The sequence below is a fragment of the Medicago sativa genome, chromosome 2 (assembly GCF_051527215.1).
Source record: "Medicago sativa cultivar Bolivia chromosome 2, Bolivia_mono, whole genome shotgun sequence".
Classification (NCBI taxonomy): domain Eukaryota; kingdom Viridiplantae; phylum Streptophyta; class Magnoliopsida; order Fabales; family Fabaceae; genus Medicago; species Medicago sativa.
The window spans coordinates 67,039,416-67,058,543 of NC_140750.1; the positions used below are offsets into that span (position 1 = coordinate 67,039,416).

At 33.0% G+C, this 19,128-nt stretch overlaps 1 protein-coding gene and 2 pseudogenes across 2 annotated transcripts; all 3 read left to right on the top strand.

Annotated features, from left to right (window-relative positions):
• The first annotated feature begins 7,543 nt into the window (after positions 1-7,543).
• LOC146949925 (inactive poly [ADP-ribose] polymerase RCD1-like) lies at positions 7,544-10,550 on the top strand (annotated as a pseudogene). Its single transcript, XR_015027401.1, has 5 exons — positions 7,544-8,338; positions 8,437-8,678; positions 8,965-9,023; positions 9,305-9,622; positions 10,266-10,550. The product of XR_015027401.1 is annotated as an inactive poly [ADP-ribose] polymerase RCD1-like (transcript).
• A 988-nt stretch (positions 10,551-11,538) lies between these two features.
• Positions 11,539-12,958, top strand: LOC146949926 (receptor-like serine/threonine-protein kinase SD1-7 pseudogene; annotated as a pseudogene).
• A 4,613-nt stretch (positions 12,959-17,571) lies between these two features.
• On the top strand, positions 17,572-19,128 carry LOC146949927 (uncharacterized). The gene is made up of 2 exons (XM_085748588.1): positions 17,572-19,022; positions 19,071-19,128. Exons 1-2 carry the CDS (start codon positions 17,572-17,574, stop codon positions 19,126-19,128), a joined length of 1,509 nt encoding a protein of 502 aa, XP_085604714.1.

Sequence of the window (19,128 nt, forward strand, 5' to 3'; positions counted from 1 at the left end):
TCATAAAGAGGAGAAAAGATGGTAAGTTAAATTTCATATCAGAAAGAAAATGAATTGGAGAAAAGAAAAAAGGGAAAAACAGCAGTACTTCCATGGGTCGGCGACCATAAAAGTTAAATATTTAGGAATATGTGTTGAAGTGTCTACCAGTTAGGCAGTGATAGGAGAGGAGAGTTTCCATGGTTCTTCCAGCCATAGGTCAAGAAGTGGAGAAAGGATTTCTGACTTGCGGCTTTATTTGTTATAGAAGCAGATAGTTTAGAGTGGAAACAAAATAGGAAACAATATAGAACCGTGATTTACGTTTTTTTTTTTTTGTGATGTTTATCCGTCCAATTTGTTTCCTTGATTCCTTTTATATATAGATAGATTATTTCCTTTTATTAGGGTTTTATGTTTATCGTGTGATTTCCTTTTTTTTTGTTTTCATAATTAACGATTTAGTTAGGGTAAAACAGTAATTGTAGCCATTAGGGTTTTGGAAAAATTAGGGCTTCAAAATTGGCTTGGGACAACTTTTATATATAGATAGATGATTTCCTTTTATTAGGGTTTTATGTTTATCCTGTGATTTCCTTTTTTTTTTGTTTTCATAATTAACGATTTAGTTAGGGTAAAACAGTAATTGTAGCCATTAGGGTTTTGGAAAAATTAGGGCTTCAAAATTGGCTTGGGACAACTTTTATATATAGATAGATGATTTCCTTTTATTAGGGTTTTATGTTTATCCTGTGATTTCCTTTTTTTTTTGTTTTCATAATTAACGATTTAGTTAGGGTAAAACAGTAATTGTAGCCATTAGGGTTTTGGAAAAATTAGGGCTTCAAAATTGGCTTGGGACAACTTTTATATATAGATTATCCTGTGATTTCCTTTTTTTTTTGTTTTCATAATTAACGATTTAGTTAGGGTAAAACAGTAATTGTAGCCATTAGGGTTTTGGAAAAATTAGGGCTTCAAAATTGGCTTGGGACAACTTTTATATATAGATAGATGATTTCCTTTTATTAGGGTTTTATGTTTATCCTGTGATTTCCTTTTTTTTTTGTTTTCATAATTAACGATTTAGTTAGGGTAAAACAGTAATTGTAGCCATTAGGGTTTTGGAAAAATTAGGGCTTCAAAATTGGCTTGGGACAACTTTTATATATAGATAGATGATTTCCTTTTATTAGGGTTTTATGTTTATCCTGTGATTTCCTTTTTTTTTTGTTTTCATAATTAACTATTTAGTTAGGGTAAAACAGTAATTGTAGCCATTAGGGTTTTGGAAAAATTAGGGCTTCAAAATTGGCTTGGGACAACTTTCATATATAGATAATAATAATAAGAAGAAGAAGATAGATACAAAAGGGGAATTGGTGGGACCCACATATTAAAATACTTTTGAAAATAAGTCACACTAATATCTTTTTTTTTATATATATATTTCTTTTTCATACGAGAAATGAAGATGATTTTAACCAATTTTTCTGTAAATAAAACAATCTAAAATACATTTGTTTAACTATTTAATAGACGTGGAAATATGACATATAAAATTTTATTTCTCTCTCTCTCTCTCTCTCTCTCTCTCTCTCTCTCTCTATATATATATATATATATATATATATATAATAAAATCAACATTTTAGGCACAATCAGACGGTTGGTAATATGTGTTACTAGCAAACCGGTATATGGATGCTTAATAAAGCAACTTATCCCTATGTCAAGTGTCAACTTGATTATTTTTATTCTTGATTTAAAGCATAATCAAATTCTAAATAAAGAGAGACTTACAAATTTGAAACCATCACAAATTTCAACACGTGAAAGAAAAATAACCTATGAATAGTATAAACTAAAGTTGATCTACAATAGATATTAAATTTCAAAGAATTCATAAAAAAAAAGTCCAATTAGGAACTCATAAGATTTAACAAAATCACAAAAAATATACAAAGACGTCATAGAAGAAAAATATGCAAAGTAAATTGTGATTTTGAAACATTCAAAAAATTATTGAATACAAAATAACTAGTCTACTGGTACTAGAATCTAATTTGAATTTTTGGAATCTACACATTTTCAATCACAGTCGTCTCATTCCCAAGTGGTAATTATGGACCTAAAATTGTCTAAATAAAAAATATAGAGTGTCAAACTCATATACACTTTGTTCAATCTAAATTATCTTATGATAAAAAAAAATCTAAATTATCTATCTAAACTTTTTGCATGTTTGGTGCTATACTGAGTTTGTCAAAATCATGATAGTTTCTTTTGCAAAATCATTGCCTAATTCTGGCAAACTTGTCATGATACCAAACACACTTTATCATATGTCTAGCAGTTGTTGTTTGACCTATTTCCACCTTATTAATTGTCAATTTAGGATAATATATTTATATGAAACTAATTAGTTTCATATAGCTAAAATTCATATTTTTAGTTTATATATGAAGATACAAATTTGAATTTTAACACAATATTAATTGGTTTCTAGGCAATTGTTATTCTTTAAAATATAAATTGATCTATAATATATTTTAGCTCCTTTTTTCGCCTCAATTACATTTTTTGTTATATGCAAAAGGAAAATATATTAAAAAAGAAAGAGACATACAAATATCGTGGGCATTAGGCCTGACTCAAGTACAATTCAATGGAAATACATCTTGATAAATCAGACCAAGTGAACCAGCCTTAATATCTGCTAACAAAAATTAACTCTTCACGGGCACAACCCAGCGAACCCGCGTACGAGCTCGAAACCAAGTTACAAAAAAGATGAAAAGTGAACATCTACAAAGAACAACTAAGGTTTAAATTTGGTGAATTGATCAACCGCCAACACAATATCAAAATCCAAGTTCCAACAGATCCCTGAACACAACAACAAGCATAAAAGCTCCTTTGAGCATTAGCCCGAGAACAATCACAAGGACTAACACAGATAACAAGCTGGTACTAATGTGGTGGAGTATATGACGTCTTGAAACTTGTAGATCTCAACAAATCTGGAACACCAGAGTATCGAAGAGATCAGTCCACCAAACACAATGGATTTTAATCAGACGCGTAAGAACTTTGATCGAGAGATGAGTCCAATATGTTAGTAACCAAACACATCCTTTCGACTTAACAGAACCAGAACCTTTCGGGTTTTTGAAACTGAACCACATCAAAAAAGGCACAAATCTTCAACCACCTCTATCACACAAATAAGACTGACTTATACATGATTTATGAATAAAGGTCCGAAAGAAGCTAAAATATGAATTTTAACATAATTTTTAAAATAATACAATATTTTTGTTAGTCCAATCTCACAATTTTTATAATTAAAAAATACAATTAAACATGAAAATGATCCTACTAAGCTAATTTTAATACATTAAATATCTTTCAATACATGTCTTATTAGTATCTTTTGGATATATTTATAAGTATAACTTTTATTAGAAGAAATATGTTCGAGAGAAACAAAGCAACACATCTCCACTGAAGAGTATGCGTACATTAATTCTTTATATTTATAGATCTATAATATGCTTTAATTAGGTCAATCCTATAAAACATTTCAAATACACTTATAAAATTTAAGCCCTAAGTTGTTGTTTTTTTGTTGTTGTTAATCCTCTAATTGTCACGGAACGGGGTCCTAATAATCCAGAGTTTGATTGTGAGGTAAGTATAGTAGATCCAAGAATTGTTTCATCCAAGAATCGAATTCAGGTCCTCCCAAATCCCTAATTTGGTTAATTTGTAAACTTTAAAAAAATAAAATTAAAAGTGATTTAAAATATTAATTCTAAATAAATAATATAATTGTTTTCAAATTTGAATGCCATAAAAATTGGCTGTTTTTTTTAATAGCATAATAATCTTAAAATTTTGGCTTCCTTAAAATAAAATAAAAACTTAAAATTTCGGCTTAAACGCACTTTTGACCCCTAACTTTGCATTAGTTACGATTTTCAACCCCTATTAAAAAAAACCATACTCCAGCCCCCTAAGTTTTTCCCCTTTTGTAACTTTAAATTTTGATCACTCAAAATCAATCATTCAAGACACTAGAAGATCAAGAAACCAGTCGCAAGCCATATTTGTTGTCCTATAAATCTAAAACTTGTTCAACAAAAAACCCCACTTGTTTTTACTACCTTGAATCGTTGATTTTGAATGATCAAAATTGAATCTTGCAAAACGGGGGAAACTTAGGGGGCTGGAATGTGGTTTTGTTTAATAGGGAACCAAAATCAAAACTAATGTAAAATTAGGGGGTTAAAAGTGTTTTTCCAACTAAGTTGGTACCCTACTCTAATCTTTGTCAAATGCTCATAAATTAAAAAAAGGAAAAAATACATAAAAACTGGGGGGACATAAACCTAACCCAGTAAAACCACACAAGAGTGTAAGTCGACCCCAAACGGGTGATACAAAAATAAAAACATCACACAAGTGTATCAACCTCTAATTAATCCTAAAACTAATTAAAGGTCTTCGATGCGGTGATTGAACCCTCCGTCAACACGGAGGTGGTTCATGTACCATCAGCTCCCTACAACAATGGGAACAAGTTAAACGACCCTTTCGAGCCTCACAGTCCAATCAAACAAAGTGAAAGTCGGTTCTTAGTCTGGCGTATGAATCGTTTGCCAACACAGAAACAATTCAAGATCCATCAACTCCCTGTTTAAACAGCAACAAGCTCTACACGACTCTTTCAAGACCATGAGTCCAACATCAGACAGATAGAATGATGAGGATTTTAAAACAGTATGAAATCAATCTTGAAAATCGATACGGATATTAAGGCGGCGGCTGTTCGGTGGAGGCAAACCTTAATCTTGACACCTGCAGATCTCAACAGACCTAGATATATGATCAGAGAGTCAAAACATCAGAACGCCTACCTCGAATTGATAACAAACCTTCCAAGATCAGAATCATGAAACCAACAGCAACTTCCTTTCGAAAATGATCAGGATCAAACTTTAAGGCAAACCGCAGCGGCGTCGATGGTTGTGAGGACTACCCCTGTTTCAGTTTTCGACACCAACAGAAAATAGGTCACGACGAGTGTACTCCAATCAGAACAGACGCGATGGTGGTCGAACCACACACGAACGCGTTATAGAAACCATATGCCAGACTGCTGGAAAAGATGAAAACAAGCGGCACCGCCAGCAGATCTGACGACTAAAAGGTGGTGCGGAGGACAAAGGTACTCATCGCACCACCACAGTCAAATCTACATCTCACCGGAGCAATTTGAGAAAAAAGGGAGAAGAGGAAGGAGAACGGAGGCTGTGTGTTAGTAGGTAGATAGAATTCAAAGGGGGGTAAGAGTAAAAGAGTTTAAAGGGGGTTAAAAGTGTCTTTAAGCCTCAAATTTTATAAAAAGAATTATACATTTTTTTTAGGGAATATAAAGAATTATACATGTATTTCTCATTATTTTAAGAGAAAATATATACAACGTTAGTGTAAAAAATGTCAACTCACCACCATTAAACTCTTAAGCATATGTGTGACTTTAGAAGTAATTATAATTAAATTTAAAAATTTATAATGATCCAAAAATTATGATTGATGGAATTAGTGTTCTTCTTCCCCAATTTACATATCTCTTTTATCCTTGTAAAATACATTTTTTTCTAGTTTTAATTTGATATTTTAATTGCTCGTTAATTCGTAAATTAATGATCTTTTATTGAGAAATTCATCAATGGTTATTTGTTTAGATTTTAGATTATTTTTACTTTTAAAATAATGAAAAATTGTTATGGAAATAAATTTTAAAAGGATTTTAAAACAGATTAATTTTTAAGTAATATGGAAGGCGACTTTAAATTTTAAGGGATGTTAGTGCATAACTAATTTGCATTTTTTTTTGCAAAAACTGTGAGCAAGTATATACATAGTCAAAGCAAGTAGTATAATAAAAATGTTTGCACGATAAGTGCCAATGTCACCTTCAATATTATTTATAAATTTATTACCATAACTATTAAATTTATTTTAAAGAAACAAATCGTATTTTTTTAACGAATATCCATACTTGGATTCCACATTAAAAGAATTTTTTTATAATTTAACAAACCTTCAAAAATCAAATCGAAATTAGAAAAAATATTAATTCTAGAAGGATAAAAAAGATTTGCGAATTGTTGAAAAAGAAAACTAATACAATGAATGATGACTCAATGCTTACTCAGCGTTCTAGAAGTGAATGTGAATGGATAAAATACATACCAAATCAAGTGAAGGTTTATTGAATTTCATAGAAGGAAATTATCAATTTGTTAAAGTTTACCTTTCAAGTCGTGTCTATGAGATGCCAACTCGCCTAATGGATTAGTTTAGAGTTTATGTTTTTGAGTTAGAATCAGTATAAAAAGGACCTCTTACTCCTGCAATTAGATGTACAATTCAAAGTTAGAACAAATTACTTGTGAAATTGTTCAGTATTCTATTGTTGCGTGTGTTTCTGCATTCAGGTATAATTTTAAAGTCTTGTCTCTTTTGCTTAGTTTTTTATTTTTGTTTATTTAATTTAATTGTTTGTTTTTTATTTTGAGTTTCAATTATTGTAATTTCATTCTTTTTTTGGTTTATTTTTGTGTTTGATTGAATTTGTAATTAATGGGTTGGTTTAAGTGGATCAAGTTAGGATCTTATTTTCTTTATGTTTGAATTGAGTTTTTATTTTTTATCAGTTTTAGGGGATGATTTTTATGTTTGAAGTGATTTTAAAACTCATAGATGTTTTTGAATGATTTTATTTTGGGGTGTTGCGAATGATTGTTGTGTTATTGGGGTGCCAACATATTTTGCATTTCAGTAATTCATAAGGATGCATTTACATTTTACATTTTTGCTTAAATTTTTTTCAAAAAGGAGCGTGGACTTATTTATTTATTTAAAGTGGGGAATTATCAATACAATTTCTTAGGTTGAGATCAGTGAATGTTTTTCTCAAAGGTGACTTTAAGTTATACCCAAATATGGGAAAGTTTGAAGCCTTTTATGCACAACTTGTTTATGAGTAAATGATAAATGGATTAAGATTTGTCAATTTTAAGAAAATCATATCAATCATTAAGTGTTTATTTTGAAGGATTATTTTGGGGACCGTAAAAAGAGTTGTAGAAATAGATTTGTTTTGTTGGAAAGTCGGTATCAAAGGTCACTTCAATATACTTTGTGATTATGAGTTTACTTGGAATGTCTTGTGTAGACTGTAGAGCATAAATTTCCACATTTGACATATCGGTAAATTTCTAGTACATACAATAGTATGATGTTGAAGAAACCTTCAAACTTTGTTTTAATATTATATTCCATTATGTTCTATTTATGTTGTTACAATATTTTGCTTGTCCAACTGTTTCAAATTACTTGTTTTGCTCTCCAAGGAGCGCTCTTATTTACTATCTTTATTATTATGTCAACATTATATTACTATGATGAGCACATGATCCTTTATACTAGTTCAATATTTTCAAATTGTTCCACCACAGGTTTTATATTCGAGTGTGTGTACACAGGTAGTCATCTAGTAGATAGAAATGGAAGCAAAACCCTCAAAGGCGTTGGATGGAACTGCTACTCGATGTGTTGCACATCTGACTGGAGTTTCGTTGCTTGAAGATGTTTGCAGACCAAATGACTCTGGTCCTGGTATTTCTAGATCCATGGCCAAGATGTATTTAAACTATAAGAAAAGCGGGATGCCTAAACGTTTGATGTTCTATAAGAACGATGAATGGTTTGACTATCCGGAGGATGTTGTTGACTTGGTTAAGAAAGATTTCAAAAAAAAGAAAGGAAATGTGGAGCTAGAGTTAGATGGTCAAGAGGTTATGCTAGATTTTCTACATATGCTTCATGTGGAACTGAAAACGGGTTTGCAACAACCCATTGCATGGATTGATGAGGAAGGCAACTGCTTTTTCCCTGAAGTTTTTGTTGGAGCTATTAAGCAAGAGCTATATGTAGATTTAGATGCTTACACTGAATCTATATATGGAAAACTGGATGTGGATTCTGTACAGGATATGTTTCTTACAGGAATGACTACTTTCGGCATTACAAAGTCTGACATTGTTGAGATTTACCGCAACTCAGGCATGTCAATGCAAAAGCGGCTGGAGTTATTCCAGAAAAAAGCTGATATCACAAAAGGTGTTCAGGGTGATGCAAATATTCGCTATGCGTGGCTTCCTTCTTCTAAAGAGGAACTGTCAAAGATGACGGAATATGGACTTCGTCGCAATGGACTATCTCCAACTAAAGGCATATATGGCTTTGGTGTTCATCTTACGGCTGTTACCCGTCCTTATGCATGGTTAGTTTTCATATGATGAACATTGAACTTCATACATTAATATTATTATAGGTTATTTTTTGGAATGCTAAAATGATTTAGTTTTTCCATTTTTACAGCTCACTTTATTGTGATGTTGATTACAATGGAATTAAGCATTTAGTCCTATGTCGTGTAATAATGGGGAACATGGAGCTTCTTCATCCAGGCAGTGATCAACTTTGTCCAAATAGTTGTGAATATGATAATGGGGTGGACGACATTCAATGTCCAGAGTACTATGTGGTTTGGAACATGAATATGAACACACATATATATCCAGAATTTGTTGTCAGCTTCAAGGCCACTTTGGATGTTGAAGGTGATGTATTGTTCCTTTAGCAATTTTTTTTACCTCGTGTGTTAGTGTAGATATATGCTTTTGCATAAAAAATGTTTTATATTTTAACATTACATAATTATCACAGAAGTGTGACGAAGTTAATCATCGACAAATCAATTAATATATAATTCTTTTCAACATATTAACAACATCACTTTGGTTTGACAAAACAATAATTTGTTTAAGCTGCTAAGTTGTATGATTGATATTTCTTTTAACAACCGAAAAGTATTCTTGATCACGACACATGATATTTCTTTTACAGGAAGTGTTTGTTCAAATAAGAGTAAGAAAAATGGCAATGAGCATTCTACAATGGACCCTGTGAGTTTTTTTCATAAGTTTTACATCTTTTGTTTTCTTGGTTTTCTATGTAAAATACAATATCAATGCCAATTTTTTTAACTATTTTATAATCTAAGAATGTTTTCTCTAGTGTACACCTTTCTAAACTAATAATTTTTATTTATCGTATGGTTTTAACATGTTCATATGCAAATATTTTGGGGATTTCATCTTCTAAGATTCGTCTTATGGTTTTTAGTTCTATAACGTTTTGTTTTATTACCTTTATACAAACAATTTTGGTTTGTGGGATACCTCAGGCAAACGCTACTAGTGTCCCTGCTAACACTGGAAGATCTCCGAGGACCCATTGGCTTCCTTTTACCATGCTTTTGGATTCCATCAGCAACATGATTCCTTCCCATATTATGTCTATTGTCCACACCCATTATGCATTGCTGAAGGTATGTATATGAGCTCAAATAGGTGTCTATGTCTTAAATAATAAAATATCACTAATGTATCATGTCATGCTTGTACAGTCAAAGAAGATTTCCCGTGATGATTTCAAGCAGAAGTTGAGGTTGATTGTTGGAGCTAATGTCCTTAAATCTGCCATAAATAATATTCATTACAAGGTACCAAATTTATATTTGTCTTGATTGCATGTTTGGTCCCTTGTGTTTATTTTAGATTTTAAGTTTGTCCCTTACGTTTAAAAAGTTTTGAGTTGGTCTTTTATGTTTTAAACTTATTTTAGAATTTATGTTTTATGTTTTAGAGTAGGTGAAAATTCTCCCAACTTTGGAATAAGATAGTCTCTACCGCAACATAATATTGACTTTAATAAAACAAAAAAAATGAAAAAAAAAATGTTTTAAAACTGATTTTGTAAGTAACTTAAATTCCAACATCCATATCTCTAAACGGTCAAGTGATAGAAGGGACTAACTTATTTCCAATGTGAGTAACGTTTGGGACAAACTTAAAACTTTTAAAATATAAGATACTAATTTGAAACTTTTAAAACATAAGGGACTAGGTTGAAACCTAAAATAAACATAAGAGACCAAACATACAATTATGCCTTTATTTTTTTTAGAAGTTTAGTTTGGCTTTGAAATACTATACATTTTGATCTCATGTTGTCTTTATACGTTCCATCAAAATCACATGAAGTTGCAATTACATATGTTATGCTTAACTTTTGCATTGTGGAATCATATGAACTATCTCGTGTAATTTGACTATGTCTTCTAATGTTTAATTGGCTTCTTGCAGGCACAACGAGTTAGAGGATCAAACGCTTAAACATTAATCAAGAACGAGACTTTCAAATGAAGAGGCAAAGATCTTACGTTTAGAGTTAACTATTGTCAACATAAAGTTGTGATATTATTTGTTCCTAGGAGATTTTCTTTATTTCATTTTATCATCATAATTTCCAACTTTGGTTTGGAACTGTAACGCATGTTTGCTACCAAAACTTATAATATTTTATTTTAAAATGTCCAGCGATCAAATAAATTCATACCAGTCTATGAGATTTTGGTGGTTCAGAACAAATCTACAACTTGGACTCTAATTAATTAGAGTATTAAGAAAATTGAATTCCCAAAATGTCAAAATAATTTACTTAAAGATAATACTCTTTATTACATTAAGAAATAATCTTATAAAAACATCATACTTCATAAAAAAACATTATAGAACTATTAAAAAAAAAGTGAAATGGAAATAAGCTCCTAAAAATAAACAAATAAATTCCAAAACAACGAGGTGGAGGATCAAACACTTAAACATTAATCAAGGACGAAACTTTCAAATGAAGAGGTGTAGTTTCCCTTCTCAAAAGTAAAATAGAAAGTCTAAATATTTGTGTTAATGTTCATAGAATTAATTACATTAGTGTACTTCAGCTTCTTTGATGAGAGTTTTTTCACCTAATGAAAATATGAAGTCTTTCTAATTTAAAAGAAATTGTTGCAGAAAGATATATACTATGAAGCACTGACATCGGACACAAGATTGAAAATATTTTGAGAAAATAGATTAATAAAATGTAATCACATGTGTCCGTTTCGTGTCCAATATCGCAGATACCTTCAATCAAAAGTGTCGGTGCTGCAGTCGATGTATTTGCTACCATGCTTATTTCAAATATAAAATCATTTACTTTACTTTGTCAGATTTCAGTATCAAAGATGATCATCTAAACAGTGGGATGCAAGTGGTTGATGGAGATCTACTAGTTTTTAACTTGCCAAGGATTGAATGAATTTAAAAACGAAGTAAAACTGATTGTGAAACTTCAACACCGAAATCTTGTAAAGTTTCTTGGTTGTTGCCTTGAAGGAGAGGAGAAAATGCTGGTTTATGAATACATGCCTAATAGTAGCTTGGACTCCTTTATTTTTGGTATGCATCCAATAACTCTAATTAGATTGTTAAGTGTAGTTAAAAATGATTTAAGCATCTCTTAACAGTTTTTCATACTAACTTTCTTTTTACAGCATATATAATCAAAGATGTTTTTTCTTTTTGTCGTGGAAATATGACAGATAAGCAGAAAAGTGAATTACTAGATTGGTCGAAGCGTTTCGACATTATATGTGGAATTGCTAGACTAAGGATTATTCACCGAGATTTAAAAGCCAGTAATGTTTTACTAGATCAGGAATTAAATCCTAAAATTTCGGATTCCGGCATGGCTAAAATTTTCGGAGGAGATCAAAACGAAGGAAACACAAGAAGAATAGTTGCGACATAGTAAGTAAACAAGTTTCTTTTTAAATCAAGTTGAATTCATAGTACACATGTTCTCCTTATTAAGGTCTAAAGGGTTTCATTTTAAATCGTGATGTGCGTGCAGTGGTTACATGGCACCGGAATATGCCACCGATGGTTTATTTTTAGTTAAATCTGATGTCTTCAGCTTTGGTGTTTTGTTGATGGAGATTATATCAGGGAAGAGAAGCAGAGGATACTATAGTAAAAACCAAACCCATAATCTCATAGGCTATGTAAGTATATGATTATTAATTTTGGTGCTAATTCACATGTATCATAAAATCTGTTTCTTGTATTACAAGCAATTAATTTTTTTTTCAGGCTTGGAAATTATGGAAAGAAGGAAGACCAATAAAATTGATTGATAAAAGCATTGGAGACTCTTGTTTAATATCACAAATAATGCATTGCATTCATGTTAGTCTCTTGTGTGTACAACAAAATCCAGAGGATAGGCATGTAATGTCATCTGTGATCCTAATGTTAGTGAGTGAGTTCTGAAAGATTCAAGTGAAGAAGACTCTTCTACTACTAGTAACCAGCTACTAAGTTCTACAAATGAAATAACCATTACTTTACTGGAGGCTAGATGATAATTCTTATCCTAGCACATATATTGTAGTGGAAATTAAGATCAAATGTAACTAATATTGGTTTTATTCTATCTATGTCGTCTAAAATCCAAACCAGTGATTTAAAACCGCCTCCTTAAATACCAACATTATGTTGGTACGAGTGGAAAGGGATTTGACACGTTAAACAAGTAGTTGAATGTTCGATTATATGAAGAAAACTCAATTGGGAGGAGAGAACCTATCTGAAAAAAAAGTAAACACTAGCATTTTCCTTAAAAAAAGAAATCGATGTAAAAAGTGAACTTCAGACAACAAATAAACTTTGACATTGATTGCAATCTTTTTGACATCAGTTCAAATGATAACTGATGTAGAAACCTTTCCATCTCTCAACCTTCAATCTTTCCAATGAAAATCCCAATAACTCTTCCTTGTTATCTTCTATGGTTGAAGCAAAATTGTAAAGGAAGAGGCATATTGTTGTTTGTGCCGTAGTCTCCATCTCCATCGTGCTTTGTGTGGCCTCCTTAGGTTTTGGCTAGGAAAGCTTTCGTTCTTGAGGCTGGTGGTGGTGCTGAGAGAGATCAGAATGTACCAAAGGAACACTGAAGCTTCTGATGAGGCAAGCCTGCATCAATCACTCAGGTTATGTTCATTTTCTTGTTGCTAGAAAGTAGAAACATACTTCCTTTTTGATATAGTGTTAGTCTATTAACATTAAAGTTCAATTGATTTTGATCAATCTAATCATATTAGGTTTTCTGTTGATAGATAAATGTATATTCACAGTATATTGGTAGAAAAAAGGAGGAGAAGATTTGTATTATAGAAGAATCTGGAACTAGTATTTTTGATATAGGAAATGTTTCTTGAACACAAAATCCGACATCAACACCATATGTATATACTGTCTCCGATATTTATATTTTTGTTTTCTCTCACTTCAGTTTAGACACCACACACATCTAAGTTGTGTTTCATATAGTATCAAATACAGTATCCGACTTTTATGTGTCTAAATAACACACCTCGGTTGGAATACAAGATAATCAGACACATGATTAATGTTAAATTTGATAACAAAAGTTTTATTGCATAAACTTTCTGCTATCCTATTTGTCATACCCCAAATTTTGACCACTTTTCTCTGTTTTTACCCTTTTTATTCGTACTTTTAACGCCGAGTGATTTCGTTGTCTCAGACAGAATTTTCGGCAGATAGTTATTTTAAAAGAGCTCATTTGGTTACTAAAGGGGACAATTTTATTTAGTTTTAATTTTGGAAGTTATTGTTATCATTATTTTATTTTAATGTTGTTTTTTCATCTTATTCTTTTTCTTTATTTTATTTATTTTATTTTAATCTTTTCTTTTTATAAAAAGGTCACGTGAGTGACCATGTTTTCTTTTTAATTTTCTTACTTTTTCAATTTATTCCCATTGTTATTTTAAGTCATAGTTAGGGTCTTTAGATCCACTTGTTACATTGTTATTGGTCCAAGAAGCATCTAATTCTTTCCTTTGTCTCCAAGTTTCTTCAAGGGTAACTTGGTCTTTAGTCCATTCATCTTTCATAACCTAGTTTTTTTTACTATAAGTAGTGTTGCCAATCATTGGCAAAGGGGGTCACCAATCACTGTACACAATGACTCTGCAGCCGCACAGTCAAAGTCACAAACCCTAATTCTCATTTTCTTTGAACTTTTTCAAATTAAACACAAAAATCCTCAAGAACAAACATGAATATCATTAACATTTTCCAGATCCACCAAGAACACTACTGAAAATTTCCAGCAAACTTCATCACCAAACCATTCAAACTCACCATCTCTTACCAACACTTTCTTCCTTTTTTCAAATCGTTTTCTTAAACAATCATACTACAACAACAACGCTATGTCCCTTGTTTCCAAAAACTCATAAACCATCGCAGGTTTCTTACACACCAGTAAGTGAATTCGACTGCAATATCAACAAGAATGAAGTGAAACCTTAGCACCGATCATGAGTCTGCAGATTCGTAACACAAGCAAGCTAAACACATCGGATCGGAATTAAGGAGGAAAGGAACAAACAGAACCTCAACAAGAACAATTACAGATCGACACAGAGAAGAGCTGAGGCGGAATCAACGCAAACCGAGCTAGAGGAACAGAAGTAGCAAGACGAGTCCAGAACATAGAGGTAACGACTTTCCTTGAAGTCTTCTTGTTGTTTTGCATCTTAGATCTATACCGTTTATGATTTGTTTTGGAAATTTGGAAGCCGGATTCGTGTTCTATGTGAAAATGGATGTGTGAATATGTGTTTTATTTTTAAAACGGAGGAAGTTTGAGTTTCTGACGCGGTGGTGCCGCCGCCGGCCACCACGTCGGAAAAGAGAAGGGGGCGTATTGTTTTTCTTGAACGAGAGAGAGAAGAAGAAGCTTAAGTGAATAGAGAGAGAAAGTAAGGTTTGAAATGTTCCATGTAATGCCGTTTTTGTTTTTATATTTCTTATGTTTCCATTTTAATCCGGTGTTGTTTAGCACATCTTTGATCCATGCACTCTCAGGCCTAGGCCGTTAGATCGTAGATCTAACGGCCGATGATGTATCCCTGTTTTAATCATATGCGTGCTGTTTTGGTTTACTACGGTGTATCTTCAGTTTGAACCATTAGATCTACGATCTAACGGTCCCTGAGTGTTACTATCTTTTTTAGTGTTTACTTTGTGTATCTCTTGATCTTTGATCTGTGGCTATGATGAATTTTCTGTTGTTTAATTTTGGACCCTCTGATCCATCAGACGGTCTAAATTAACTCAGGCTGAGCCAATTTGCTTTGTTTGCATTTTAATCCTTTCTTTATGCCTTATTTGCGTTCCAGTCCTTCTTTTAAAATTTAAACCTATTTCTTTTAAACTCATAAATTGTTTTTTCACTATGTGTCATGCATTTTTTTTATACTTTAATCCTTATAACATGCATCTTGTAGTTAATTTTGCTTTAATGTTTGTTCTCAAAATTCGCATTTCATGCATTATTTTTATACCTAATCTCATGCATTTCTTTTTAACCCTCTTTCAAATAATTATTTCATGCATCTTAAGTGTTTTAATCTTCATGACCTACATTTTTTCTAATTTTGTGTTTTAGTACTTTAAAACTCTATCTCATGCATTTTTTTTACTCTATAATGTCTTTTGTAAATTTTGCTTTAGTGTTTCAATTTCCACTTTGTGCTCTATTTCGATTTTAAGCTTTTTTATTATCTCGTTTGCTTTAATTCGTTTTTTATCATCTTGATTGCTTTAATTTGCTTTTTTTATTATCTTGTTTGCTTTAATTCTAGTATCATCTCATGCATTTTTATTATTGCAATTTATTTAAATTCCATGATGATTAGTGTGTATAACTAGGAAATGGATGTATATTCTTACCATTGGTTTGTAGCTTGGCAAAGAGGCCATAGAATGTATCTAGGAATTTTTTGTAATAATGTAGGTAACACAAGCACCGACACTTGCACCGACACTTTATTTACCGCTTTATCTCGCTTTATTTTTCCGTTACTACGTTAGCTTTCCGTTAGTTAGAAAAATCTTTTATCTCAAAAATCAAATAAGCAAAAGTCAAATTAGTTTTCCTAATAAACCTTGGACCCAAGTCCAAGTTGTTTTTTCCTTTTTATTTTCTTAATCAAATTCCTAAATGAACTTTAATTAAACTTAGACTAAATTTCTCAAATAAAAGGAAACAACCTCACTCCAATTTTATTCTTCTATACCTTTAGGTCTCGCAATCCTTCTCAAAATCATTTTCAAAATCAAATTAAAATCAACCTAACCCACAAAAACATTTTTGAGAACGAACTACGGCGGTTTTGATCCCTTTTAAGGGTACGTAGGCAGAGGCTTTATTCCTTTCAAATCGATCAAATAAAAATGACAAAACTCTTACTTCTTCTCCCTCCATTCTTTCACTCATACTTTAATCAATAAATTTTCAAATAAAATAAAGTTAGAAAGAGGTTCTCACGGAGTACCGTGAACGACGCGGGTGCCTAACACCTTCCCGAATCGTAACCGACCCCCGGATCCAAAAAGGGTTTTTCAATCTCTTTTTCCCTTCCCAAGAATAAAACCGAGCAAGTCCACAAGATTGAAGGTTCAAGTCCAATCAATGGCTTGACACCCGAAATTAATGGTCTACAAAAATGGCGACTTCACTGGGGATCCTTCGCGGGTTAAGCCTACCTTTCTTTCTTTATTTCTTATGCTTTATCATTTGTAAATATTTTTCATGAGTGGTGAGACAAAGTCCAAAACCCAGACTTGAGAGAAACATTAGGATAGGACGGTGGTATAATCATAGTGTCCTGCCAAGAGTGAATTTTGGTTGTGGCACATGTGATAACCCCACTCAACTTAGGGATCTTAGAGATATACTATGTTGACATGAGTATTCGTGATCGACATGTTTATTTTTAAGTGACCGCTAAAAGTTGAGGACCTTTAGTTACCTTTAACCCCACTTGGCCTTTTTAGGACGTAGTGCGGTGGCTAATCTTGAGTCAATCTTGATTTAGTTGATACGCGATACTACACTCAGACGAGACTTTCTTACGGACGATATTGGAACGAGAGTAATTTCGTAAACCGATAAAATTCGTAAGTGGTTGAAAACTCTGGGAACTTGGTAGAACCCTTGTCACTTTTGCAAATGGAAACCTTAGTCCTTACCAAATGGCGTTGTGATCCCTAAGCTCCAACATTGTATACCTTAAACATCATCATGTTTTCTATTTTTAGCATAATCATGCATACATGCATCCATTCATAAATACTTTCTCCCATCAAATGTTGAAGGACTTAGCCAAGTTTTTTTTGTAAACATCAAAGGAATGAACCTTGTAAGAATGAACACCAAGCAATACAATTTCAAAAAAATCTTAACTAAGCTTTTGCTTTTGTTAAAGAACTTTGTCCTTGGTTTCGTTCTTACCTTTTGAAAAAAGAACCGATTGCGATATATTTATAATTTTCAAATGAAACCATGTTCCTCTACAATGTTTACAAATTAGCTTTGATAAGTCCTTCAAAAAAAAATTGTATATTTTTGCATAAGCATATCATGCATCATTTGCATTCATAGTTTCTAGTCCGTGTCTCACATTGTGTCTTCTCAATAAAAGGTCTACCCATCCGTCTTCTCGCATCTACAACACTCGTGCAAATCAGAATGCATCATCTTGAACAAGAGAACCACAAGCTTCGTGAAGAGGTGACAACCCTCCGGGCCGAGAATGAGATTTTGAGGAACTTAGTGTCTTTGATGACTGTTGCGCAGAGTCAGCCACTATCTCTTCCAGTTGGCAGCAATCAAGCTCAGACGGTTGCTTCCACTACCCCGATTTCAACAGTGTTTGCTAGTACTCCTAAACATGCTATGCTGGAAGGTTATCTTTGGAGTACACCTTTAAGTTCTGGTGAAGTATTTCGTCCTGATGTCTCTAAGGTTCAAGCTCCTTTTGTGCAACAGACAATGCCTATCCCTCAATTAGGCCCTTTGATCCCTCAAGCTGCTATAACCTACTCAACTCCTTTGATTCATACTACTCGGCAGGGCCCTGGGTCAATCCATCGCTCAGAAAATGTGGTTGCATACGACCGGATAGCTGAACTGGAAGAAAAGTTTGACAGAATACAGTTGGAATTGAAATCTCTACGTGGGAAAGAACTGTTTGGGAAAAATGCTTATGATCTTTGCTTGGTTCCCAATGTCGTGATACCACCCAAATTCAAGGTCCCTGATTTTGAGAAGTACAAAGGGAATACTTGCCCTGAGCTTCATTTGGTAATGTACGTAAGAAAGATGTCTGCTCAAGTAGGTAATGATGAACTCCTTATCCATTGTTTCCAAGATAGTTTGATTGGTGCTGCACTGATATGGTACATGGGTCTGAGCAAGGATGATATCAAAACTTTCAGTGATTTGTGTGAGGCTTTCGTTCAGCGGTATAACTACAACTTGCACTTGGCCCCAGACATAAAAGAATTGCAGGCCATGACTCAGAATGATAATGAATCCTTCAAAGCTTATGCCCAACGTTGGAGAGATTTCGCTGAACAAGTCCGTCCACGTCTAGAAGAGAAAGAGTTGACTGAGATTTTTCTGGAAACTCTGGATCCGTTCTATTTTGAGCATATGCTTGCAAGTGCATCTGGCAATTTCACGGATATGATGGCCGCAGGCATGCGTATTGAAGATTGGGTCCGAAAAGGACATTTGATCAAAGAAGTTGTTCCCACTAATGGTTCAGAAGAGGAAGACCAGGAAATGAGTGTGGCAGAAAGTCAACCTCAACAACAGTATCTGGCTTATCACCCTGTTGCCGCTGTTATGTCTGTCACAAATGCTCTGCAAAGTTCGGGTTATCAACCCCAGTTTCGGCAATATCAACAACAGCCTCGACAACGGATTTCAAGGAAACGGATTGACCCTATTCCCATGACGTATGCAGAGTTGTTTCCAAAGTTGCTTGAAAGGAATTTGGTTTATCCCAAGGCACCTCTGCCAATGCCAGCAAAGTTGTCAGCCCAGCATAGGCCCGACCTCTTTTGTGCTTTCCATCAAGGGGCACCAGGTCATGATATTGAGCACTGTTGTGCATTGCAGAAGATAGTTCAGAAGTTGATCCAGAAAAATCTCATACCTTTTGAAGAGTTTTGAATTTGAAGGTGTAAGTTAATCCGTTATCGGATCGTGGAACCTGATGTTGGTACATGGAATGTTTAG